Source organism: Pocillopora damicornis, chromosome 3, assembly GCF_964200805.1.
Source record: "Pocillopora damicornis chromosome 3, jaPocDami1.2, whole genome shotgun sequence".
In the NCBI taxonomy this organism is placed as follows: Eukaryota; Metazoa; Cnidaria; class Anthozoa; order Scleractinia; family Pocilloporidae; genus Pocillopora; species Pocillopora damicornis.
The window spans coordinates 15,033,950-15,061,090 of NC_142672.1; the positions used below are offsets into that span (position 1 = coordinate 15,033,950).

At 40.4% G+C, this 27,141-nt stretch overlaps 2 protein-coding genes and 1 pseudogene across 2 annotated transcripts; 1 reads left to right on the plus strand and 2 right to left on the minus strand.

The window, feature by feature from the left end:
* The first annotated feature begins 1,792 nt into the window (after nucleotides 1–1,792).
* Nucleotides 1,793–14,237, plus strand: LOC149048449 (sulfotransferase 1C2-like; annotated as a pseudogene).
* A 7,496-nt stretch (nucleotides 14,238–21,733) lies between these two features.
* Nucleotides 21,734–22,867, minus strand: LOC149048450 (uncharacterized). The gene has a single exon (XM_089202230.1). It carries the CDS (start codon nucleotides 22,859–22,861, stop codon nucleotides 21,734–21,736), a length of 1,128 nt encoding a protein of 375 aa, XP_089058356.1. The 5' UTR covers nucleotides 22,862–22,867.
* LOC149048451 (uncharacterized) lies at nucleotides 22,867–23,788 on the minus strand. The gene is made up of 3 exons (XM_089199472.1): nucleotides 23,723–23,788; nucleotides 22,936–23,440; nucleotides 22,867–22,874 (listed from the first exon to the last, which is right to left on the minus strand). Exons 1-3 carry the CDS (start codon nucleotides 23,786–23,788, stop codon nucleotides 22,867–22,869), a joined length of 579 nt encoding a protein of 192 aa, XP_089055598.1.
* Nucleotides 23,789–27,141: the final 3,353 nt, after the last annotated feature.

Consider the following 27,141-nt stretch of genomic DNA (forward strand, 5'->3'; position numbering starts at 1 on the left):
GTAGTCCGTAGTCCGTAGTGACCGTATCTTAAACTCCCTACTATTTAATCCCATACGTCACAGGTTCACGATAGGTAAATAGGCCCTACTTTGACCGCTTGTATGCGTTAATTTGATACTAATTAAATCCGCATGTAAGCGGTTAGTTACGAGCGAGTCGGGTGCTAACCAAGGCCCTAGCCCAAATCAGCTCTGAGCTCGTAGGAAGTTGTCATGAACGAATTAACTTTTATGTTCTTTGCCGTTGAGTGAGATGTGAAGTGACCCCTCTACATATAGTTGGTACTATTGACAGAATGGATAGGTGCGACATTTACTGTGAAAAGCTGGTGTTCAAGAGATTGTCTTTAGTACCAGAAGCTTACTACTGGTATAAATTATCAATCTTTTGTTTTCTCCAGGCAACTTGCCTCGACTAGCTTATGCTATATGCAACTTGTGTCTATACTTTTTTTGCAACTGTAAAATTACCAATGAAGTTTTTGAAAGTTTTTTTCTAAATTTCATTGGAAAAGAACAGGAGGAGTGATCAGGTGAAATATTGTCATGTTCCCTAAGAGTGTTTGAGCTTCCAGGTGAGAGCTATAAAATTTCTCAAAGTGTCTAAGATATGATTTGACTGCCATAAAATTGGCACAGCCAAACCCCTGGCTAGAAAACTATAAATTTCCTCAAATAGGCATCAAAGCTGATGCCTATTACTGCAAAATATGCAATGTAAAAGTCCCCTTTTGAGATGTCTCATTTCTCTAAAATCTGATAGATGGAAATCATCCGTTTTCCTGAAGAGATTTGCCAACCTCTCCATATTAGTTAAATCTGACCTCATTTAGTCTTGTTCCCAGGAAAAAAAGGCTTTTGGAAATATTTTGTTTTTTATCCTCACTGTTAAATATCAGCCTTACTGGTTCTTTATTGTTTAGCATGTAATGAGTCTTTTCAGACCATCGAATCGTCACATAACTCTCGTAATTTATGGGGCTAGAGAATAAGGTTGCAAACAGTGTATACGATTTTGTTGTGCAGTCGAAATGATAAAAAGAATGTGATTTTTATTGGAATTTCAAAATAATTGATTCTGTAAATTATTCATATTACATCTGGAAGCCCAAACTAGTACTTGGTTTAATTCACAGTTTCCCCACATCATTGATCACTCGACTTTGACCCTTTTTCTTTTGGTAATCGGCCCCGCTGGTGGTGATTCACTTGAAAAAACTTTTGAAACAAAACATAAACATTGGAAGTACATTACATTAGCAATACAGTTGAAGCTCTAAAAAACGCTCAAAGGATGGTGAGTACTTCAAATGATCAAGGATAAGTTGAGATAGCAATGACACGATAAAAGTGTATTATTCAATTCGTTTGTGCTCTTCAACAGGCCTCTTGCATCCTTCACAAATAACATCTACAACGATCGCCCAAACAATCCCAAGACAAGACTCGAAGTCGTTTGTACAATATTTTGCTTTTTGAAAATGACTTCCTTCCATACACCACACAACAATTTTAAGACTTTGCTGCTTCCATCTAAGTTACAGCGGGAAAAATGACAAGAAAAGTTGTCTCAAATACTCGATCCATTGATGTTTTCCGACGTATTTTCCTGCCTCTATTCTTTCGCGATTGCCGACAAAGGCGCATGTCAGCGGTTCCTCGCATTAAAGTAAAATTTTACATGATATGCTCAACAAAATGCGCCTTGCTATCTGACCCTTTTCAAATTTCAATCATTGGCCTGCAGAAGTGAATTTTGAAATTCGTTCATCGTTCGTGCTGGAGGGACACCATGTCTACTTTTTCGGTTCTTCAGGAAAGTGAAGGAGAGTGGACTTCAGATAAAATTGTTGAAATCTTGAGATTAAGAATTCCTGCATATTTCGTCCCTGATCATCAGTTGCTTCATGATGTTATTACTGCTTTTCAGACCAGACTGGAAGATGTGTTCGTTGTAAGCTATACCAAATCAGATGAGTTGTGTCTACGGACAACGTTTTTTTTTGTATCTTTCATAAGAAAGATGACCCTTTGAGTCAGATAGCGGTCAATCTGACTCTAATGTTTGCTTCCAATGAGTAAACGTGGGATATAATCTGGGTCTTTATTAGGAGCCGGGTCCCGGGTACCGGCACCCGTTTACTTTGAACAAAGTACCAGGCTACTTAAAGTACGAAATGAAAAAAAGGAAATCGTTATGAAAAAAATTATCAACCTCAACTAAATATTAACTCTTCCCTGTAAGTTTAAAACATTTTTTCTGCACTTATTTATCAATTACTTGCCATCACATTGTAGAAATAAAATTTACTCTGACGAGAAGGCTCTGCGCGTTAAGAGGGACCTTAATCAAACCAAGACGGCGACGGCAACGAGGACATGGAAAAACGAAAGATATAATGGGCAGAACAATAGCTCAGCACGTGCGTTTGTACATTTCTGAGCTCTGAGCAACTCTTACGCATCTTTCGTGCTCTCCAAAATTCCCACGTGCTTCATATCTCGATGGACGCACAGTGACGTACGAACCAATTGTTTTATAACATTTTCAACCCGATGGTTTGCGAAACGGGTAAGACACCAGCAGTGCTTGTTCTTTGTTTTCTTTTCCTTTTCGTTCTTTTTGGGGAGTTAAAAACTCCATTCCCAAAGAAAAAGTAGGCAGTTCTTCCTCATCAGCTGGCTCACAACTTTCCATGTTTACCTTAAATTGCCGCCCATTATATCTTTCGTTTTTCCATGTCCTTGTTGCCGTCGCGGTTTGCTTAAGGTCCCTTTTATCGCACAGCGCCTTTCTCGTCAGAGTAAATTTTATTTCCACAATGTGATGGCAAGTAATTGATAAATAAGTGCAGAAAAAAGGTTTTAAACTTACAGGGAAGAGTTAATATTTAGTTGAGGTTGATAATTTTTTTCATGACTATTTCCTTTTTTTCGTTTCGTACTTTAGGTTTTGTAAAAATTGTTTTCAGCAAGGGCTGATTGTGTATCAGACTCCTGTGTTCCATCAATACTTGTTTTAAATGTTTAACTGCTGGGTAGTATATGGTGACAAAAGGAATTGACGTAAATGATTACGGCTCTGACTCTGAGTTTTCATAAACTACAAAAAGTGTTGTCAGTTTCACTCTTTATCAGTTTATAAGTTAAAGATAACTTGTAACTGTAAGAAGAAAGGACGTTCTGACAACAACAGCAGTGTTTTGATGTAGCTATAATTGTGTAGTGAAATAAACAAATTCTCCCAGAGTACCATTATTTTTTTACTATAATTAGATTAAGTATGCGTCACTCCAGGAAGATTTATTTATCAAATTGCAGAAGAATGCGTTTCTGGGAGACTTAAGTTTTTAAAAGTTTGCCCCAGATCCCCCTAGAGGTTTGGGCCTTCGGCCCTCAATTTTACAGTGTACCTACCTATTCACAAGGCAGTGCCCTTCTACTTCAAGGGTAAATGAAAACCCTGATTTAATAAATAAGATTATTTGAAATAAATAAAATTTGTCATAAATAAGATTTCATAAAGTTTCCCCTTTACCTAATGGAACTTTATGATAAATTATTTATTTGTTATACCAAATAAAATATGAACCAAATTAAGATAGACAGTTTCCATCATACTCATATCAGGGTGAAGCAACCAGACATGATGGCTTGATGGCTAGTTGTCTGAACTCTAGGATCTAAGGTCCATTTGAAAAACACTGACCTGAGTTTCATTGCGTAGTTTTTTTAAGGCAAGTTAGTCCACCTTTACATTTCCCTTCTCCATGTGGGCGTATAAATAAGTGTCACCTTCCCACCATATTGACATTTGGATTTCGGAGATTGTCTAAATCTGTGCTCAGGTCATTCAAAACGATATAGCCAAAATATGCCTGTCTTTGTTTTTATTAATTTCATTGTCAACGTTTTTTTCTTTCATTCAGTTTAATACTGAATACTCTGAGGTTTCTATGGCCATGCTGTAATAAGCAATGTGAAGTATCAAATTGATTAAATTCTGTATTTGTTAAGGGACTACCTGGATTCAAGAAATTGTCTGGCAGATTCATGACAATGGAGAAATCAACAATGGTAAATTGAAGATCGTATCCCGTTCGTGGAACAGGCAACCAATCCAAATTCAAACCAGCCTGACATTAAAACTTTACCAAGCCCTCGTCTTCTAAAGACCCACCTCTCTTATGAAGCCATCCCTAAGGCTAAAAACAACAACACAGGCTGTAAATATATTTACATTGCTCGCAATCCCAAAGATGCAGCAGTCTCAAGCTATAAATTTGTGAAAAGCCTTGGATCCTCTACAGGATTGAATGCATCATGGAAATATTACGTGAAGCTGTTTATTGAGGACAAAAGTAAGCACATTACCTTTCACAGTTTTGTTTACACTTACTAGGTGATTACTGTCTGATAAATGCTAATTTTTTACAAAATTTTATAATTTAAACTTAGGTAGCTGTAGGCCAGAGGAAAAAAGGTATAAGTTAGACTGCTTAGCATCAGCAACATTGTAGAAACCAGTTCCTTCAATTTATTCTTTGAGCCATTTTACCAAATTAAAGTATTTGTGCCACAGTAGAAGATATATTTTCATATAGTTTCCAACCTACAACCAGTCTTCCAGTAATTCCAGTTGTTCCTTAATTTGTGTTTGGCTTTAGGAATTTGCCAATGTACAGCTCCATGTGGTTTTTCATACATAATCTAGCTCCTTGAAAGAAAGACTTCAGCAGATTCCAAGCCAGAATAATAAAAAAAATAATGCTATTTTTTGGGCTGGTTAAATTACTATATTAGCCGACCCTAACCTAACCTTTATTTTCAGGAGACCCATAGATTCAGGGGACACTTGCCCTGGTCCCGAAGGTAGTTCGGAATGGAGGTTTCACGGTGTGAAATTTGATTTGACAGGGATTATTTTCTGAGGAATTAACTTCAGTGTCACTCATCTATTTTATATTTTAATTCATTACTTAGCCATGTGGAGCCAGTGAAGTAATCATGTTCTTGAATGGTGGGAGCACAGACATGATCCTAATGTTCTTTTCCTTAAATATGAAGATCTTCAAAAGGTATGTGCATTCAAATTATGTTTACCCTCAGCTTCTCAGTGGATGACTCTGGCAGTTTATTAAAGCACTGTGAGTCCAGCTTTTCATTGGATTCCATAAGTGCAAAATATTCAAGTAACAACAGTAACAGCAATAAAAATGACGACAAAAATTGGAATAACAATTATAAGAAAAACACATTTTCAAAACTTAATGAATAAACAAAAGTAGTCATTATATGAACATTTCATCTTTTCCAACAGATGTTAAATGTATGAGAAAAGTTTGACAGATGTCCGTAATTTCTCCTGGGAAGCAAACATTAAAGTCAGATAATGCAATTGAGTAAATTAAAATGTCTTTAATGCAATAGTTAGAGTTTAGCTTCCACCATACAGTTAACTCTCTCTCATTTTTTGCGGTTTGTATTTTTTTAAAGGAAGGTACATTTTTTCCTTGGGGTTGGGGGGGGGGGGGGAGGGCTGGGGCCTCAGAGGGGAGGATCATTAGTGAAAGTGAGCACCGAAAGGGGAGGGTCATACCCTTTGTTAGATATTCAAGGGAAGGTTACACATCTTTTCAGAATTTTTAAATGAGGATTTTCGTGATGTTGCTCTTCATTTTCCTTAAAGATTAAGTTTTTCTTTTCACTTACTTTGATTTAATTTGGTGTTTTATTCTAGGTTCTGGGTTACATATATACATGTATATTGTTCATGGCACATAGTTTTCTTGTAGGACTTGTGTGCTTTTCTGTTTGTATCAAGATGTACCAGACTCAGGTATTGTTTCTTCAGCTTCTTGCCTCTGTTGACTATTCGCTGCCAGATCTCCAGAGTCATTTATTTGCACCATGCACTCCACCATGCCACTGTCACTGTCAGACTCTGAATTTGAGTCAGAGGCTGGCTGAATATTGTTCTGACAGTCCTGTACAATAGAAGTAAAAATCTTACTGCCAATATGTGCCTTCACCACCCTCACTTTCTTATCTTTCTTTCCTTTAAATGTAATATTGTGATGATTAAAATAAAGTTTGAGTTCGCCAACCCTTAGGAATGACAACTGGTTTCGGTAATAGAGATCTTCCCAGTCAATGTTATTGCATTCTTGTTGCTTTCTTTCTGCACGCTTCCTGTTATTATCTGTTGGCAGCTTATCTTTTCTCATTTCAATGTCAGTTAGAAGCTCAATATAATCTGCAAAAAGCTTTTTTGAAGCAATGTATTTTTCAGAAAACGCTTTTTGATTGCCTTTTTATCCCCTGCTTTGAGCTTACCCTCTTGAAACATCTGTTTAATTTGAGTTCGAGGCTGATATTTATCAGGTTTGCGGCCACTCGTAGACGTTTTCATACCTGGTAGGTAGTCAAAGTTGGGAAGTTTCCTGTAATGGGGATAGGGTCATGAAGTTGGTGTAGCTGGAGGAGGACTTACAAAGTCTCAAAGTTTGTAATACCATATTCAAACTTCAGCTTTTAAATGTAAATATCCTACACTGATTGTTCACATTTTCTTGTTTCAGCTCGCACTCATTCATGAGGTTTCTACAGCATGGAACTTATGGTAGTGAGGGGAAGGTCGTACTTTTGTCAGTCACGCAAAAGTGGGGGGGGGGGGGGGTCAGGAGTTTTTTTTTTTTACTAAAACGCAAGGTATGGCCAACACTTGTTTTTTGGAAAAAAAAAACCAAAATTCCCCGGCCCTCCCCTCTCCCTTCCCTAATATGACAAATAACAAACACTTTGAAACAGTTTACAGCTATCTAACATGAAGGGTCATCTATCTAATGAAAGATACTGGTAAAAATGGGAATGGAGATGCTTAACAATACATCATTTGATTCAGGGAAGCAAAATTGTAGTCCATAGTGATACAGCTAATGATTAAATCAGAGATGTTTTTAACTGCTCAAACTGTTCAATGACATGTATTTTATGAACCTACTTTAAGCTTCATTGTCTCTTAACTACCAGGGTCATGCTACCTTGATCCGTCTATTTTGGTCAACTCTAAAAGAGGAGCAATTTAGGGGTCTGTTGTGATGGTTAAGTTACACTTTTAGTTGCTTTTACTCTATATCAGTTCTATTGCACATTTGCATGGCATGTTCAGATGTTATAAGTAATACATTTTATGTTCCATACTTTAACCACACCTCAGCTAGCTGTTCCCCTGAACCTGAAAACAAGGATAAGTTGAACATTCCCACCTTCATTTACCCTCCTTTCTGCAGCTGGTTTGGCCAGCCTGATATGGGGAAAAGGGAGAGTTTGTGTTATAGTTGTAGCAGATCATGAGATACTAGGTATCTGTACTAAAAGATGGATTGAGAATGAATGAGTGATTATACTTCTCAGGATCTCCTGTCCAATGTTCGTATAATTACTGATTTCCTTAACAAGCCTTTGTCAGATGATCTGGTCATTCTCATTGCAGAGCAGTGCACTTTTAAAGGAATGATGAAGAATGTTCAAAGTTACTTCTTACGTGGCAAGGAAGATGGTCCAAAGCTTCTTCAAAAGGGTGTGGTTGGTAACTTGAGTTGGACTTTGAACTGTGACACATCAGAATTTTATGCTTTGCATGGGCTCTATGAAAGTTATCATCTGTCTCAAACTGTGACAGTCATAAATTTTATTTATAACAACTTCATTTAAATAGTAACATACATAATATGTTATGATTAAAAAAGGGTTATAGAGTTTACACTGATGACTTTTTCTTGATTGCCTGTTACTGATTGTCGAATTGGCAGCTCTCGATTACAACACGTTGAGATCGACCTCAGAGAAAATTGGATAACCAGGAAAGTATTGAGCCGGTAATGCCAAAGCGTTCTAGTTGAGTAGAGGCGGTCGTGAGGAACTGAACCGAAGGCCTTTTCGAAGTCCAGAAATATCATATCGGTAGAGAGGCGTTTATCTGATGCTTTGGCCCATTCATGGAAAAGGTGTATCAACTGAGAGGTACAGGAGTAAGCAGGAGGAAAGCCATACTAATGACTACTAAGTAGATTATTTGATCCAATAAATCCAAAAATGCGACTATACATCAGTCTTTTGAGGGTCTTTACAAGCAGACTTGCAGGAGAGATAGGACGATAATTCTTGACGAGATCTTTTTAGCCTTTTTTCAAAATGGAATGAATTGAGCAGATTTTCATTCCACAGGCAAGGTGCCAGATTGGAGTGAAAAGTTAAATAAATTTGACAAGGACTCTGATATAGCTGGTGCAGCCTCGCGAAGCATACGCGCTGATATCCCATCCTGACCACGAGCTTTTGTAACGTTTAAACTAATGAGCTACAAGGTTCCAGTTAACATTCGGTAGATTAAATTCCCCAAGCAAAAGGATATTAGACGATGGTGAATATTTTTCTAGGGATTGGACCAGTTTAGTTAGGTAGGCCATATCACTGCTAGGAGAGCGGTAGTATACTCCAATAAGGTATGTTAAGCAGGGATTGAAATGGACTTCACACCAAAGGATTTCACAGTCCGTTTCGAGGTCTCAACGTCTATAACAGCAAATGTTATCCCTTAGAGCTAACAAAACACCACCACCTTTTCCTGGCGGTCTCTTCGGTAGTTATTATAATCAATTATAATCAGATGACAGGACTTCTTGATCCACTATATCAGGGTTCAGCCGTGATTCGGTTATAACGATGATGTCTAATTCCTTTGTAGCGACCATAGCTTGCAGCTCAGTTCTCTTGTTAACAAGACTGCATGATTTAAGAGTCAAGGAATTGAGAGGCCCAGGGGTCAGTTGAATGTCATTAGAAGGAAAAGAATGAATAGATATTTTCTGGTAGAATAGTGATGGCAAAGCATCGATTTTCCAGATTTGTCGAACTTTCGGTGACTTATCCTTGGGAATGTATAGCGGCTAAGACGATAAGACCATTTGCGAATGAAGGCCTCTGATAGATAATATCATTTCTTGGGCTTTTCAGAAACACGTTGGCAAAAAAATAGCGTCAGGAGAAACGAAATAAGCGGAGCCACATGGAGAGCGTCCGCCATAGCCAATTGCCATATCAACTTGTATTACCAAATAACTTACCAAAATAAGTTAACTTACCAATTACCAAACAACTTACGTCATTCTAGTCTAGTGGTCAAAATGAGGAGTCTGCATTTGCAGAGTGACGAATGTTTGAGGGAAAGATCTTTCAATTAATTAAATTTCATTTCAATTACAGACCACAGATAATTAATTGGGCTATTATCCCTGATCTTGATGTATTATGAATCATCTTCGAACAAGTTAATAATCCGCTTCATAATTAAGTTATGACTTGTGAGTACCTCTGAAGTTGTAGTAAAGACATCAAATGTACCTAAACTTGATGATAATAATTACTGAGGGAACTTTTTCATACAAATATGGTTTTCAAAGGATCTCAACTTTGGATTATAACTGTCAGAGGACTCCAAGTGTATCTCAGCGCCAAAAATCAAACACGTTGCTATTATAGAGTCATTTTACTGCAGGGATCCAGTCTTTAGGATTGTTTTTATCTCTGTTAGCAACAAATCTCCCACTAGTTTTCATGACCTTATTTCAGATGTTTTATAAATCCTTGGCTATTTATCGATTAACACGTGTTGGAAATAACTCCCGTTACAAAACTGAGACAAATGGCCACTTTGCAATCAGGATGAAGGAGCATCTAGTGACTTTTTGAACGTAAGTCGCTTAAATAGTTAACGGGGAGAAATTAACCGTAAGCCGTAATTTGACCAGCACCAAGTTGAGATCCTTTTTACAGATTCAACATTACATGTATTTTACAACAACCAAAAGCGTGACCGAGTTGAAGCTCAAGGCCGAGGCAATACGCTACGTGTATATAATAGAGCTGGACAAATAAAGTAAGATACTGACACTAAGAAGACAAGTTAACCTAGAGTATTTTTTTCGCTCGCAAGGCTCGTCACAATTACCAAACTGTGGAATGCACTTCGTAAAGAGGTAGTTAAAGAGCAGGGTTTGAGCATCAAGTTTTCGAACTAAATCAAGGACGTTTTGTAAATTAAGTTAAACATTCGCTTGTTCTCACAAATCTTTTTTATTACAGCTTATTTATATTTTATTTAGGTAGTGCCCTCGATGGGGAAAACCTCCGTTGTTTTCATTCATGTATTTTTGTACATAATAAACATCGTGATTTTATTTGTTTTGATAACACGATATTTCCATTCCCCGCGTTGAATCGAAGGCGAGGTTTGATTTTTAAGAGGAAACAATTACCTAGAACTGAAAAATCCGGTTGAATTGAGACATCAGTCGTATAAGAATTCATTTGAATAGGCTTTGGTAGGGTTATACCATATGGTAGATATCAGGGTAGTCCATTTAGGCAGTCCTTCTGGGTAGTCCAAGGACAGGGAGTTTCTTCCATCAACCTTCGTCATGAGCGTCCCTTCGCCCGCGGGGTTATGACGCCTTGAGCAACATGAGATGGCAAGAGGTCAGCATAAGGGTCTAGCACTGCAAACCTCTACACGACTCGTCTTAAATCTTCCCGGGGGCGGGGAAAAGTACGTCTTGTCGCGTAAATAAGAGATAAGGTCCTACTCGCTGGACAATAAAAATTGGAAAAGAAAGAAATGGTGTAAATCTTAGCCATGCAGTTTTCATGCTTAATTGTATCCATAACCTTGTCTCTGTCTCCTTAACCTTACAGAGAAGCAATGAAAAAAATGGGGTTACTATTTTGTATTTGTTCAAGAGACTACCTGGGTTCAAGAAATTGTCTGGAAGATTTATCACAATGGAGAAATTAACAGTGGTAAAATGTCCCATTTGTGGAAGAGGCAGCAGACCAAGACCTTCTAAAGAATTACTTCTCTTACGAAGCCATCCCTTAAGTTAAAAACAAGGACACAGACTGTAAATATATTTACATTGGCCAAAGATGCTGCTGTCTCATGATCAAGCTATAAATTTATAAAAAGCTTTGGATATGGTCCAGGATTGAATGAAAGCTTTTTATAGAGGGCAAAAGTAAAAGAATAAACTATTAAAAATAGTTTTTTTGATAATAAAAACGTGATTACCATACTGTAAAACCTAATGCTTAGTAAAAAAAAGTAGGAACTTTTTAAGCCAGCTGTTGTAACTGGCATGTTAGTTTAATATTTTAATCTTAATGTGGTTATTAATGAGCAAAGCAAAAGTACACTTATGCCTTGGCTACCTCGGTTACTGATAGTTTGACTAAAACTCATGAATACCCCTGGATGGAGAGAGGTTCTTCAAGGGTGTCTTGCCTATGGACACGACGCAATGACTTAGCCTGGTATTGAAAGTTTTCTTCTCAATGCCGGCTGGGTCCAGAGTGCTAGTATTGGTAATAAGGCCATTACATCTCCCACAAGTGAAGGGTATATAGAAAACATAAATTATTCTACCAGAAGTGTAGACAAAGGACGAGTTGTCAGGGACAAGACTGACTATCACGACAAAATGGATGCACTAGCTAACGACAAACAAACTTGCGAAGAATTCAAACGTGACCCGACTCCCGCACTTCAACGCAAACTTAACAGTACATTATTGACACTCAAGAAGACAAACGCCATTGACACCTAACGCTACTACCCACTAAGGCGCTCAGTGCCACAGCCACCGAAACTGCACAAACCTGGTTTCCCAATGCGACCAATTGTTTCTTTCTGTGGTTCTCCGACATAGCAACTGTCCAAGTACTTGACGATAATACTACAACCGCTCACTGACAAATCCAGACGTAAACTACAATCCACCGAGGACTTCATTAACGCCACTAAGACTGTACAGATACCTGACGGCTACAAACTAGTGTCATTAAATGTGAAATCGCCTTTTACAAGTATTCTACTTCAACTGGCACTACAGCGTATTGAGACTGCTATCCTACCGCTACCGACAGAGTAAATTATGGACTTACTAAACCTTTGCCGTACTTCAACTTACTTTCAGTAAAACGGTAAACTCTACAAACAGTTACACGGTACAGCTATGGGGTCTTCACTTTCTGTTGTTGTAGCAGAAATTGTGATGCAGAACATAGAGGAAGCGCCCTTTCGACCTGCCGATAAACGATACCGCTTTGGTTACGCTACGTTGACGATACTTTCACCGCCATACGACACAACGAAATCGACGCATTCCACTACCACGTTAACGGTCAAAGCACTGACAAACAGTTTACGAGGAGTCGAAGAAAATGGTAAACTACCTTTTCTAGACTGCCTAGTAAACCGTGACGACAACTCACTACGGATAACAGTTTACAGGAAACCGACACATACCGACAGATTATTAGATGAGTCATCCTACAACCCGACATCACACAGAGCCACTACTATCAGGACTCTTTCGCGACAAGCGTAACTAGTATGCAACATGACAGACAGCTTATCAGACGAGAAAAATTACCTTCACCGTGTTTTTTCAAAGAACAACTACAACGAAGACTTCATTCAACGTAACACTCACCGACCTACTACTAATACCGAGGCTAACGACAACCCAACTCTTACGACTAAAGCAACTATACCGTACATAAAGAGCATATCTGAGAACATCTCGCGCATCCTACAACTATTCAATGTCCGCGTCGCTCACAAACCTATTACCACACTACGTCAGTTACTGACTAACGTCAAAGACAAAGATGAATCGAGGAACAGACAGGGAGCAGTGTTTAAGGTCAATTGCTCCGACTGCCGCGCCTCCTGCTTCGGTGAGATTGACAGAAACCTCACAACTAGATTGACTGAACACAAACGAGCGACGAGGAAAGGCGATGCCAACAACCTCACTGCTGAACATCACCAACTACAGAATTACGAACCATACTATTGACTGGGACTCTGCGCAATACCTAACCTACAGCACCAACTACTTTCAACGACTAACCCCAGAAAGCTGGTTTACTAACTTGGAACAGACTCCCCTCAACAGGTGTCAACCACTACCGGCACCATACACACGACTCATTCACGACATTAACATTACAAAAGAACCGAACAGAACGACCTAACTTCACTAACAGACGAGACCGACCAATCACGACCGACCTACGCGACTTGAGTCTTACAGCCAATAACATCACGGCAAAAACTGACCAATCAATTTGTACAAACCGGACTAAGAACATTCGACTGACAACAACTATTCGCTAGACTCTGATGATGTCTTCAGCTCAGGTTTTCGAAACGTCAGTTACCACTACCGACAACAGTCCTTCTCAGGACTACACTCACCTAGACGATCTAACTACACTATTACATGTTACCCGGGGTTCAAACCATTTACTGTAGAAAATACAAAATTTGGCTAAACAAAAGAGGAAACATTATTTTGTGAAATTTACCTTCAGTGTCATTTACCTGTCTTTATTTTTAAATTATTACTTAGCCATGTGGAACCACTGGAATAATCATGTTCTTGGATGGTGGGAGCACAGACATGATTCTGATGTTCTATTCCTCAAACATGAAGATCTTCAAATGGTATGTGCATTCAAATTATGTTTATCTCCCATACTTCCAGCTGATGACTCGTTTATTGGAGCACTATAATGACAGTGGCTGTGGCGGTGATGGAGACAGTGGCACTGACATTGACTTTGACAATAGCAACGACAACCACAATGACTAACGACAATAGCTATTCCAGTGGCAGTGGCAGCTGTGTATAACCCGCAGGCTATCTTGATAGCAGGGAAAGGATGTTAGTATAACTGCACAATGACTTTGCATGATTCTTTTCGAGGGAGTTTTAGAAATCCTGGTAACTTCAATTGGCCCTAAGCCCTCACCTGTGTGGAAAGGGATAACCACTGATAATTAGACCATGAGATACTATGAATCTGTCGTAATAGATAGGTTGATAATAAATTAGTGATTATGTTTTCCAGGATCTTCTGTCCAACGTATGAATAATTACTGATTTCCTCAATAAGCCTTAGTCAGATGATCTTGCCAAGCTCATTTCTGAGCAGTGCACTTTCAAAGGAATGATGGAAAATGTTCAAAGCTACTTGTTAGGAGATATGGAAGACGGTCCAAATCTTCTCAAAAGGTTGTGGTTGGTAACTGGAAGGTGAACGATAGATTTGGGAAGAACGTATTGGCAAAATTGAAAGGGTCTGGATTAGAGTTTGAATTTGAATTATGACACATCCTAATTTTCTGTTATGCTGAAAAGCACCATGAAAATTCCCCTTTGTCTCAAATTGTCACGAGTTGTGTCATTCCACCCTAGTGATCAAAATGAGACTTTTGCATTCACAGATTGACGAATCTTTCAATGAAAGATCAGTAAATGAAAAAATAATTTCAGTAACAGACTACAGATAGTAGTGGGTTTTGTCACGTCTAGAAAACTGACGATGACGTTCAAAAAGGGTCTACTAGCTTGCTTTTTTTTTAGTTTATCTAAGAGTCCAACGCCTGACAAAAGATTAAACACAAGACTTTCAAATCTTATTCGTGTTTGTTTTTCATCAATACAACAATTCATGGTTTAAAGAATGTGATCTTGTGGACTTGGCCAAACCCAAGCACAAATTTGCCGAAGCATGCTTTTTTAAATGGGGAAGGATGGTGTTATTTGCTCTAAAATACTCCAAAAAGTACTGATGGGACAGCGTGCTCCTTGAAAGAGCCTCCCCAATTCTTTCCATTCCTGATCATGACAAGCACACAGTATAAATTCCTTAATGTGGAAATGTTCGTTTACGGCTTCTTTTGCGCACTTCGCCATGAGTCCATCTTTTAGGTGGAACAGAGAGAGAACCAGATAAAGACTCCGTTAACGAGTAATAGCCCATGGCGCCAAACGGAAAAGGTGCTGGACTTGATAAGTCATCAGGATCCATCCAAATAAGGTTACAACTGTTTTGCTCCACAAAACAGTCCAACATATTCATGATCCTTAGGTCTTTGTGGTAGCGAGAGTTCACCACATTGCAGTCAACATTCTCAGATAGGCTGAGTGGTTCATGAATTTGAACCTGTCGTGTAAATATCGACTCAAATATTTGAAACCCAATGGGTTATCAGATCTAGAATAGTTACAGAAGCTCATTTTGAGTTTCTGCTAGAGACCATAAAGACTGACGAACTAAAATACATGCAAAGGTTTTTATTCATATGCAAATAAGAGGTAAAGAATTACGAGCGTAGAGGAGTATGCGCGTATTTCGCGCCTTTCATTGTACACTGCATGAATTCCAATGATTTTATCTACTGTCATGCGCATATGGGAAAACTGAGCAATTTTGAATCTTTGACGTTAACTCTTTGCTTGTGACTCTGTGTCATGAGTGTCGATGTAGAGCAGGGTTGTTCCTAGGCAAAACTCAGGATTGTCGGTAACAGCAACAAACTGACATAGTTTGAAGCTACACTGGTTTGCAGATTTAATGAATGTAACCGAAGAAGTTACAATTCATAGACCCAACGTTTCGACACTCCTGTCTAGTGCCTTCATCAGGGGTGATCTAAACGCTGCAACAAGAGGTCCTCTTATATGATCACTAATTAGCGGCCTTTTTTCTGACGAGGTGTAAATAGGCGTCAGGAAGCAGACCGCCATCGTCACGATTTAAAGGAGCGTGGGCGGAGTTAATGTGCCAAGCCTCCAAACAAAGGCGCTGGTGGTAACGCCGATTGGTAGTGATAATTTTAGAATTATCCCACCCAATTGTATGGTTGGTTAGGCAAGTATGCTCCGATAAAGCTGAATTTTCCTTTTTGCAAAGAAAAACCGCTTTTTGGTGCTCTTTTAACCGTGTACCAAACTGGCGTTTGGTCTGTCCGATGTATTCGTTATCACAGTCATTGCAAGGAATAGAATAAATGGCATCGGTTCGTTGTTCTTTCGTGACAGGATCCTTAGGTTTGGCGAAAATATGCCCCAAAGTCTGAAAAGGTTTTTGAGCAACTTTAACGTTGTGGCTATTCAAAATTCTCTTGATGGGTTCAGTAACACCCTGTATGTAAGGAATAACAGCAAAACCAGTCGCTGGTTCTCTTTCATCAAGAGCGTTACTATTTGTAACTGGTTTTTGGCAGTTACGGAGAAAAGTTTTTGTATAGCCATTTGCCTTTAGGACATTGGAAACATATTTCCTCTCCTCAGCCTTCGAATCGAGTGATGATGGTAGACAATCAGCCTTCCTAAGTAAAGTTTTGGCTACAGACTTTTTATGGCAAATAGGATGGTGAGAATCGAAAGCGAGGTATTTGTCGGTGTGGGTGGGTTTACGATAGACACTTGTCTCTAAATTACCCTGAACCCCTCTAGACACATCTAAATCAAGAAAGGGCAAATGTCTATCCTTTTCACGTTCAAGGCAACAAACTGATTTATTTCCACGTAGTTGACTTCCTGCCTTTACAGCACCAAGCTTCTTCACAATTCTCTCTTTCTCTCCGTTTGATGTAACTGTCGCTCTTATATACATAAAGTATAAGGATCTAGAAAGTTCTCTAAAGAACTAAATTTAGTAGATTAACACGGTTTCTAAATTTGAATAATTACGTAAGAAACAGAATTTTTCAGAATGTTCTTTTTACCAGAAGGTCACGTCTAGATGACTTCGGGTTCCAGACTGTTCTATAGAATGTTAACTCAGACAATTTTTCGTAACATAGCCCTCTCTTTGAGGAGAAATTTGCAAAATTTCTGCATCGCAACGAAAAATCGTCTATGTAGATAAACAGCATACAATAGTGCGTCAATCTCCTCATTCCATCACAAGACTTAGGTAGTCAGCTCCAACGTTTTCTGATCCTAGATATATGAAAATTCACATATTTGCACTGCGGTGGAAAGATGAAATTAGGAGATCCTCGCAGCTAAGAACACTACTGAAACGAGTAGTTGTAAATAGGACCTGAAAAAAAAAAACCGGTGCAGAGGTCATGGGTTCAAATCCCGTACGGGCCTGAAATTTTTTTCAGGTCCTATTTACTCCTAATTTCACGTTTTCTGATCCCTTAATGGCTTCCACTTTCATGTTGTAGCTCTGTAAAAACATAGCCCACCGCATCACGGTTAGATGGTTGTTAATATAGTGAACTTTGCATTGCTCGTATACTTAAGAGGTTCGTGATCCGTCTGTAGTACAAAGCGTACGCCATATAGATGCATATGAAATCTCTTGATACCCCACACAACTGCAAAGCACTCCTTCTCTATTGTAGAATAGTTACGCTCTGCGTCACTCAACTTTTTACTTGCATAACAGATGGGAAACAACTTGCCCTCATGCTCTTGCGTCAAAACTGCACCAATCCCGTAGTCTGAAGCACCCGTCTTTAGAACAAAGGTCTTTTCAGGATCCGGTAGACGCAATATTGGATTAGTAAGAAGAATCTTAATGGTCTGATAGGCTTTCTCGTGGGCGTCACCCCACTCCACTTTACTTGGTTGACCTTTTCGCGTAAGGTCAGAAAGGGGAGCTGTGATAGCTGCGAAGCTGGGAATGAAATCTCGATAATATCCTGCCAGTCCCATAAAGGATCGAAACCTGCTTCTTGGTCGTTGGTCTTGGAGCTATTCTGATCTTGGCGACATTATCCTCATGCAAACCAATCAAGCCTGGCTAAACAGCTCTCGTCAACGATGAAGGGTGAACAAGAACTGGGAGAAAATTGGTACTGCTTACAGTGATACCAGCAAGACATGTCTAGGCTGCAGGCAGCGGAGGCCAAAGGAATGGATGTCATCTGGTAGCTGGAAAGCAATTGAAAGTAGACGGAGATTAAAGAAGAAAGTTATGGACTCGAAATCCCTGCGGCTTAAAGAAAGACACCAAGAGATGTATCGGGAAGAGAACAAAGAGGTGAAACGCCGAACAAGAGCAGATAAACGAAAGTACATAGAGAATCTTGCATCCCAGGCGGAGTAGGCAGCTGCACGCAATGAGCAAGGAACAGTATATAAGGTCAGCAAGACCATAACAGGTAAATGCCATACAACCAACGTGCTTGTAAAAGACAAGAACGGTATCTTGCTAACATCAGAGGGAGAGCAGCAACGGCGCTGGACGGAGCACTTTAGAGAGCTTTTAAACAGACCACCACCAACAGTAGTGCCAAACATCCAAGAAGCCGCAACCGACCTTGACATCAGCACAGAAGTTCCAACTAGGAGGGAAATCATCCAAGCCATTAATTCCCTGAAGAATGGAAAAGCTCCTGGCCATGATAATCTAAATGCCGAGCTGTTTAAAGCAGACCCTGAGCTTGCTGCAACCATTCTGACCCCCTTGTTTACAAAGATCTGGGAGCAGGAAGGAATTCCCACAGATTGGAACAGAGGAGTGATAATCAAGATACCAAAGAAAGGGTCTCTAAGTGATTATAACAACTGGCGAGGAATTACCCTTTTGTCTGTGCCGAGTAAAATCTTTTGCAAGCTCATTATACAGCGCATCACCCAAACTGTTGATGACCTCCTGCGGAACGAGCAATCTGGATTTCGCAAGGGGCGTGAATGTATGGATAATATTTTCACACTGCGAACATACTTGAGCAATGTCCTGAGTGGAACAGGGAGTTGTATATAAATTTCATCGACTATGAGAAAGCGTCTGACAGCATTCACAGGGACAGTCTTTGGCAGACCACAACGCATTATTAATATCATCAAATGCTTCTACTCAAATTTCACATGTTGCATCGGTCAAGGAGATTAAAGTTTTGGAGTTAAAACCGGTGTACGGCAGGGATGTGTCATGTAGTCTATACTATTCAATATTGCTATCGACTGGGTCCTTTGTCGAACAATGGAAGATCAGCGAAGAGGCATAAGATGGACCCCTTTTACTATACTCGAATACCTCGACTTCGCAGATGATTTAGCCCTATTGCCCCACACACGACAGCACATTCAGGAAAAGACAGACCGGCTCAGCATGTTCAGCAACCAGGCTGGCTTGAGAATTAGCTTGAAGAAGACGGAGGCCATGTGTGTTAATTTCCCTTCCCCAACAAAGATCAGGGTAAGAGGACAGGACATTCCATACACCAACAAGTTCATATACCTCGGAAGTCTGCTCTGCCATGATGGGGGTACTAGTGTAGATATACAAAGCAGATTGAATAAAGCAAGAGATGCCTTTATGAGCTTAAGATCAGTGTGGAGGTCAGCAAGCCACAGCACAAAGACGAAGCTTAGAATCTATCAGAGCTGCGTATTTTCAACTCTCCTTTACGGCTCGGAATGCTGGCGAATGACAGAACAAGACCTCTCAAAAGTAGCATCCTTCCACGCAGCTAACCTCAGGAAGATTCTGAGAATCTTCTGGCCTCAGAAAATTTCAAACGACTAGCTACTGAGGCAAACCAAGCAGGAGGATATTCGTACACTTGTCAACAGGAGAAGATGGAAGTGGATCGGTCATGTGGTGCGGAAGGCCAGTAACAACATAGCCAAAATTGCAATGCACTGGACACCTAAAGGCAAACGAAGCAGAGGGCGCCCGAAAACAACTTGGCGCAGGACAGTAGAGAAGAGACTAAGGGGGCTCAATTACAGCTGGAGCACCATTGAAAAACTGGCTAAAGATAGACAGGGTTGGAAGGATTTCGTTGCTGCCCTATGTGCCACACAGGCATGATGGGTAGTAAGTAAGTAAACAGCTCTCGGAGAGTCTTAAGGTGCTCCTCCTATGTACAGGTGTGGACCAGGATATCATCCCTGTAGAACTAAACATTCTTCATACCTTTGAGCAATTTCTTCATTCCTCGTTTCAGTGTAGCGGCGGAATTTACCATGCCAAAAGCCATCTTCAGGAACTCGTATGATCCGTCTGGGGTGACGAAGGCCGTCTTTGGAATGTCTGCTTCCGGTATTGTAACTTGCCAGTATCCTTTGCTCAAATCGATCTTCGAAAAGAACTTGCCTCCATTCAACTTCTGAAATAGGTCAACGGCTGTTGGCATCGGCTCGGGATCGCACACGGTTAGCTTGTTGAGCTTTCGGTAGTCCACGCACACTCTGTTACTACCATCCTTTTTCTTTACAACCACCACTGGTGATGCGTGGGGAGAGTTAGGCTCTCTGATTACTCCCATCTTCATCATGTCATCTATACCTATCTTCAGGGATTCCCTTATGCTGCACGGAACAGGGTATGGCTTTGACCTGACGGGCTCACCAGACGTGAGGTCTATATGATGCTGGACGAGGTTAGTGGTTCCGGGGGCGTCGGTGAACAAGCTTGAAAACTCCTGGGCCAAATCTAGGAATTCTGTACGCTCAGGGTCACTAAGACCATGGCCAGTCTTCACATCAGCGATTGATTCCTTCACTACATATCCTCCAATCTCTAGGAAGTCACTATCATCATCAATGTCTGGATTCAATTCTGGTCCGCACAACTCACCATTGCAGGTAGCGTTCGTCACCAGTCCCTCGGCAATCGCGATCGCGGCCTTTTCAAGCTCCTCTTCTCGCTCGATGTACTTCTTTAAGAGGTTAGCATGGTAGACCTTTAGCTTGTCTTTTATTTGTAATCGTTGGTACCCACTACAGCACTAACTTCCTAAGGACCTTTCCATTGCATCAGCAACTTATCCCGATCAGGCGGCAGTAACACAAGAGCCTTATCTCCTGGCTGAAAGGTTCTTCCTTTGATCATAATAATAATAGTGTTTTCCCTTCTGCTGAGCTTTCTGTAACTCTTCATGGGAAATTTTCAAGGTGTCCTCTAGCTTTTCTCGTAACTCAAAGACATACTGGTAGCTCTTCTTCACCCCCGGGGCTTCGACTTCTTTTGTTCACAGCTCTTTGAGAATGAACATGGGACCTCTTACAGCTCTCCCATAAAGAAGCTCAAAGGGAGAGAATCTGGTAGATTCCTGAGCTACTCCACGGTAGGCAAACAGGAAGGATTGATGCGGTGAATGCCACTTTCTCGGCTGCTCGCTGCACAATCTCTTCAGTGTGATCTTCAGAGTTCCGTTGAACTTCTCTGTCATTCCATTACACATAGGATGGTAGGGGGTGGTGGTTAGTTGCTTAATACTGAAAAGGCGTGCAACTTCCTTCATGCAGTCAGACACAAACTATGTGCCTAAGTCAATTAGGATCTCCTCTGGAATTCCTAGGCGGCTGAAGATATCAACCAAGGCCTCAGCTACTATTTCAGTGTCGATGTTCTTCAATGGAACAGCTTCAGGATAGCGCGTAGCATAGTCCACGAGAGTAAGGATGTATCGGTGGCCTTCTTCACTAGGTGGACTTATCGGACCAATGAGGTCAATGGCTATCCTTTTGAACGGCATATCAATCAGTGACATCTTCTCTAGCGGCACCATAAGTACCGACCCTTTATTCACCGTCTTCTGGCAAATATCACACGATTTGCAGTGTCTGGAAACATCTCCTTGAATACCTGGCCAGTAGAATGCTTTCTAGATCTTGTTAGCGGTTTTCTTCACTCCCATATGGCCTCCCATAACAGATTCGTGAGCTACTTCCATAACTTGACGTCGCAAAGGCGTTAATACCATCACTCGCCTTACCGGTTTACCGCCGTTTACATGAGGATGCTTGTAGTTCCTGTACAATACACCGCCTCTTTCTTCGAAGCTTACCTTCTGCTTTCCTTTCAATTCAATATCTCTTCGGTCCCAGTACTTCTCCAGGCTTTTATCTTAGCGCTGCAATCTCACAAGCTCGTTCCTATCCACAATTGCACTCTTTGGGCTGCTTGCAACTTTTAGCGGCTTGTGCTTTCCTTCCTTCTTGGCCTGACTCCTGGTAGTCACCGCAAATGCCTCTTGCCAGCCGGGGTCTGGATCGTCTGCTGATCGGACGCCTGCCACATTGCCGATTATCAGATCATAGATCGCGTCATGAAGGCACTGGACTTCAACTTCCCCAAAGAGGTAAGGGGTATCTACTGTGATTCTAGCAATTGGTACCTTCCGCACAGTATTGTCGATCAACAACATACAGTTAAAGTCACCTGTGTACTGTTCCTTAGAGACCAGCTCTTTTTTCACTACGATATCACTACATCCAGTATTTCTTAACACATCGACAGTCTTGACGCCTATCTTTCCTTTAACAACTGGCCTCTTGCCCCTCGCTCCGGATAAAGGTTGAACACAGGCACCACTCAGTAAAGAGATATTCTTACCACAGGCTAAAAGGAGTTGGTCACCCTCAATGTATGACTGAATATTTTCTACCATAGCTTGTGGTGGAGAAGACTGCACTAAACATCCGGCACTAACCAGTTTTCGCGGCATAGGCATACCGTTTTTGTTTTGCCCTCCTGACTTTGGCACACCGGATTTACAGTTTCTTGCTTCATGGCCATGCCTTCCACACAAATAGCATTTCCCGATAGGAAAATTAGCAGACTTGTGCCCTCGGCCATTACATCTGTAACAGTACAGTGGTGTTGCATCAGTTGGTGGCTTCTTGTTGTCATCCTTCTCCGGTGGTGTAGGTGCCTTGTTCCGCCCGGAACTAAATACGTGCTTCCCATGCGCCTCTAAGTACTGGCCAGCAATTTCCGCCATCTTTTCTAGGGTTTCAGCTGCACGTTCACGCAAATGAACAGTGAGTTCCTTGGGACATGAATTGATGAACTGCTCTTTAACAATCAAGTTCTTTAGTCCGTCGAAGCTCCTCTCCGTTTTTGATAGCTGAAGCCACCGAATCAGGTAGGTAGACAATCGAACAATAAACTGGTCTGGACTCTCGTCGATCTCAGGCTTTGAGGTCCTAAATTTACACCTATAACCATCATCTGTAAGGTCATAACTTCTCATAAGGGCTATCTTCCTTTTCTCATAATCAGACGTCGCTTCTTCTGACAGGCGGGAGTAGACCTCGAGAGCTCGGCCTGAGAGTAAAGCACTCAAATTGGTGGCCCATCCAGTTTTATCCCATTTTGCAGTAGCTGCAAATCTCTCGAATCGCTGGAGATAAGCATCCAAATCATCTTTTCCGTCCACGAAGGAAGGTGGTTTAGGAGCTTTCGCTCTGTCCTCTTTATTATGTGCATGAGCTCTAAGCCAATGCTTGGTTTGTTCCAGCTCTAAATGCTTCATTTCTAGCTCATGTCTTCTCTGAGCTTCTTCGGCTTCCACCTTTTGTCTCTGAAGCTCAGCCTCCGCTTGAAGTTTTCTAATTTCGCGCTTTTGTCGTCGAGCTTCCATCTCCTCATCTTGCCTTCTACGTCTCTCTTCCTTCTCTTCTTCTTCTCTTCTCATTCTCTTCTCATTCTCTTCTTTCTCTTCTTCTTCTTTTCTTCGTTTCTCCTCGCGTTCTTCCTCTCTACGTTTCTCCACAAATGAAAGCAACTCAGCTCCTTCCAGGCCAAATGTTTTTCCTAACTCGATAAACTTCTATATATCACATGATACACAGTCAACAAATGTGCACACAGGATAATAATAAAACCTTCTTTTACGCGGTTCGGTTCACACAGAACAGTATGTCCACTCGGCCAAGTTTGTCCTGTACCTTTCCTGGTTACGATAGTCCAGTAAACAAGTTTCTGCTCGCCCGGACAGGCCCCAATGTTATGAGTGTCGATGTAGAGCAGGGTTGTTCCTAGAAAAAACTCAGAATCGTCGGTAACAGCAACAAACTATTTTATTTCCACGTAGTTGACTTCTTGTCTTTACAGCACTAAGCTTCTTCACAATTCTCTCTTTCTCTCCGTTTGATGTAACTGTCGCTCTTATATACATAAAGTACAAGGATCTAAAAAGTTCTCTAAAGAACTAAATTTAGTAGATTAACACGGTTTCTAAATTTGAATAATTACGTAAGAAATAGAATGTTCCAGAATGTTCTTTTTACCAGAAGGTCACTTCTAGATGACTTCGGGTTCTAGACTGTTCTATAGAATGTTCTAGGACTTAACTTAGACAATTTTTCGTAACACACTATAAGAAAAAAATTTGGATTCACTGTATATCGACCTTGATAAGTCATGTTGTCATTATGTTTGGAGACGGATCGTATCACTGTTGGCGCGAGACAGAGAAAGAAAATTTGGGACTTTTTCACGGCTTTGTGAGTTTTAAAGTGAAACTTACGAGAATTGATTACTCATCGGATCATCGCTGCGCTCAGACATCACACAATATTCTCAAATCATGGATTAGTGAACGAGAGTGAAACCCGAATAGTTAGAGAGTGCCCTCGCTGACTTTATACATTTTAATTTTTGCTGATTTTTTCATCTTTGATGTTAGTATATTTTCCTTTTCTTTCGAACTCTTGGTAATTTTCTTTATGAGGTTTGGCTCGAGGTTTGCCACGTTTAATCAAAAAGCAGTTTTAAAGAATTGAATCTCAGATTTTAATTCTACCTTGAAGCCAAAGGCACAAGTTATTTGCATCAATCACTCTTCTTTTCGAAATAGAGAAATGTGTTTAGTGAGACACCTGACACCCTCCGAGGACAAGTTGGACCTTCAAAATGGAACCATATCTTTTGTGCCACGGTATCAAAAGATGAAAGTGAAATGTGATCATCGCAGTAAATTTTCCAATTTAAGCAATTGGAAAGAAGAAGCCTGAAAAAAAAAAATCAGGGCTTCAACGGGATTCGAACCCGTGACCTCCGCGAATACCGGTGCGATGCTCTACCAACTGAGCTTTGAAGCCACACATTGGGAGCGAGGTCAATTTATTGAGTTCATATCTTCCCGTGCAGTGAAATCATGTGAAGTTTATATGAAATAATTCATATTTTGTACTGCGGTTGTAGATGAAAGTGAAATGTGATCATCGCAGTAAATTTTCCAATTTAAGCAATTGGAAAGAAGAAGCCTGAAAAAAAAAAAAAAAAAAAAAAAAATCAGGGCTTCAACGGGATTCGAACCCGTGACCTCCGCGAATATCGGTGCGATACTCTACCAACTGAGCTATGAAGCCACACATTGGGAGCGAGGTCAATTTATTGAGTTCATATCTTCCCGTGCAGTGAAATCATGTGAAGTTTATATGAAATAATTCATATTTTGTACTGCGGTTGTAGATGAAAGTGAAATGTGATCATCGCAGTAAATTTTCCAATTTAAGCAATTGGAAAGAAGAAGCCTGAAAAAAATCAGGGCTTCAACGGGATTCGAACCCGTGACCTCCGCGATACCGGTGCGATGCTCTACCAACTGAGCTATGAAGCCACACATTGGGTGGTCAATTTATTGAGTTCATATCTAACTCATATTGAGTTCATATCTTCATATCGTTGAAGCCCTGATTTTTTTTTTTTCAGGCTTCTTCTTTCCAATTGCTTAAATTGGAAAATTTACTGCGATGATCACATTTCACTTTCATCTACAACCGCAGTACAAAATATGAATTATTTCATATAAACTTCACATGATTTCACTGCACGGGAAGATATGAAGTCAATAAATTGACCTCGCTCCCAATGTGTGGCTTCATAGCTCAGTTGGTAGAGCATCGCACCGGTATTCGCGGAGGTCACGGGTTCGAATCCCGTTGAAGCCCTGATTTTTTTTTTTTTTTTTCAGGCTTCTTCTTTCCAATTGCTTAAATTGGAAAATTTACTGCGATGATCACATTTCACTTTCATCTACAACCGCAGTACAAAATATGAATTATTTCATATAAACTTTACATGATTTCACTGCACGGGAAGATATGAAGTCAATAAATTGACCTCGCTCCCAATGTGTGGCTTCATAGCTCAGTTGGTAGAGCATCGCACCGGTATTCGCGGAGGTCACGGGTTCGAATCCCGTTGAAGCCCTGATTTTTTTTTTTTTTTTTTCAGGCTTCTTCTTTCCAATTGCTTAAATTGGAAAATTTACTGCGATGATCACATTTCACTTTCATCTACAACCGCAGTACAAAATATGAATTATTTCATATAAACTTCACACGGTATCAAAAGAAGTAAAATTGCCGACTGTCACTAGTTTCCCAAGATTGACGAAGAGTTGAGGCGTAAAAACACTTGGAGTTCCTTATGAGGATTCGAACCTTGAGCAGTCATTCCAAATACAGCGACCCCAGCTGAGTTGAGAATTTCGTGCGACGTCCCGAGGAAAGGTGCCGTGGCGATGGCTCATACTTTAGTCTCACCCTCTGGCTGCCAGCTGTGAAGACCAGAGGATTGCGCCGTATTCAAGCAGGGATTGTATTTCTCTATTTCTTGGAGATTCTTGACATCCATTATATCTTTTGAGAAAATCGTTAATTACTTAAAAGTTGAGGAGACAAAAAAAAAAAAAAAGAAAAACTTCTGCTCAAACATTGTCAGGATTCTAACTTCACACCATCTCATTTTGCCATCCTGCGCTGTAAAAGCTGAGCAGGAAAACGTATATTGGGTCAACTTCCATGAGGATTCAACCTCATATCTCGCAATTTCGCTCTGAAAAATAAGCAAACAGCTGGTTGGAAAAAGTGAGATATATCCTGTTTGAGCTTGGTGAGGATTTAAACCGTACTCTTCTTCAATTTTCCTTTCAAATTCTCAACCAGTTGAGCAGAAAAATGGTACTGAGTCGACTTTCGAGAGGGGTTAATCCTCACTCTATTCTACTTTGATTTTCAATTTTCTACCAGCTTAGCAGAAAAAGTCAACGGGATTGCTGCTCATAGTTGTCTTAGAGTCTCGGTCATTTGATCAATGTTCAATGTTCACTTTCCCGTCGTATATCTCCATTGCGACAAGTTACTGCACAACTTGGTAGTGAGAACATGCAGTTGATATCACTGGTGTGTAAGTGGTAGCGGATTACTCTCCTACCAGGTAAGTTTTCTTTAATTAAGTAAGCAGTCTTTATTAACTTGGTAAATTTCCAAGCACGAAAGTAATCAAGAAGGCTAACCTGTAGAAAGGAATCTCCGTAATGAAGACAGCTTCTTACACCACGAGGATCCCCAATTAGGAAGCTGAGCAAATAGCACAGATAAGAGAAGGTCAGCACACTCTCGCTTTCTGACAGCACTTTGATGATAGAAAAATAAGCTTATTTTGGCGCGATTTGCGAACTGAATATTAAAAACTGATCCATGATTTCCTTGGTTTTTCTTCACCGGGCTTTAAGATTGGTTC

Bases quoted from the DNA above. Each gene is read 5' to 3' on its own strand.
- LOC149048450 (XM_089202230.1), bottom strand. From the start codon at position 22,861: ATGAGAAGTTATGACCTTACAGATGATGGTTATAGGTGTAAATTTAGG.
- LOC149048451 (XM_089199472.1), bottom strand. From the start codon at position 23,788: ATGTATATAAGAGCGACAGTTACATCAAACGGAGAGAAAGAGAGAATT. The intron at 23,441-23,722 runs GTAAAGACAAGA...TGTGATATATAG, and splicing joins TTGTGAAGAAGCTTAGTGCT to AAGTTTATCGAGTTAGGAAA.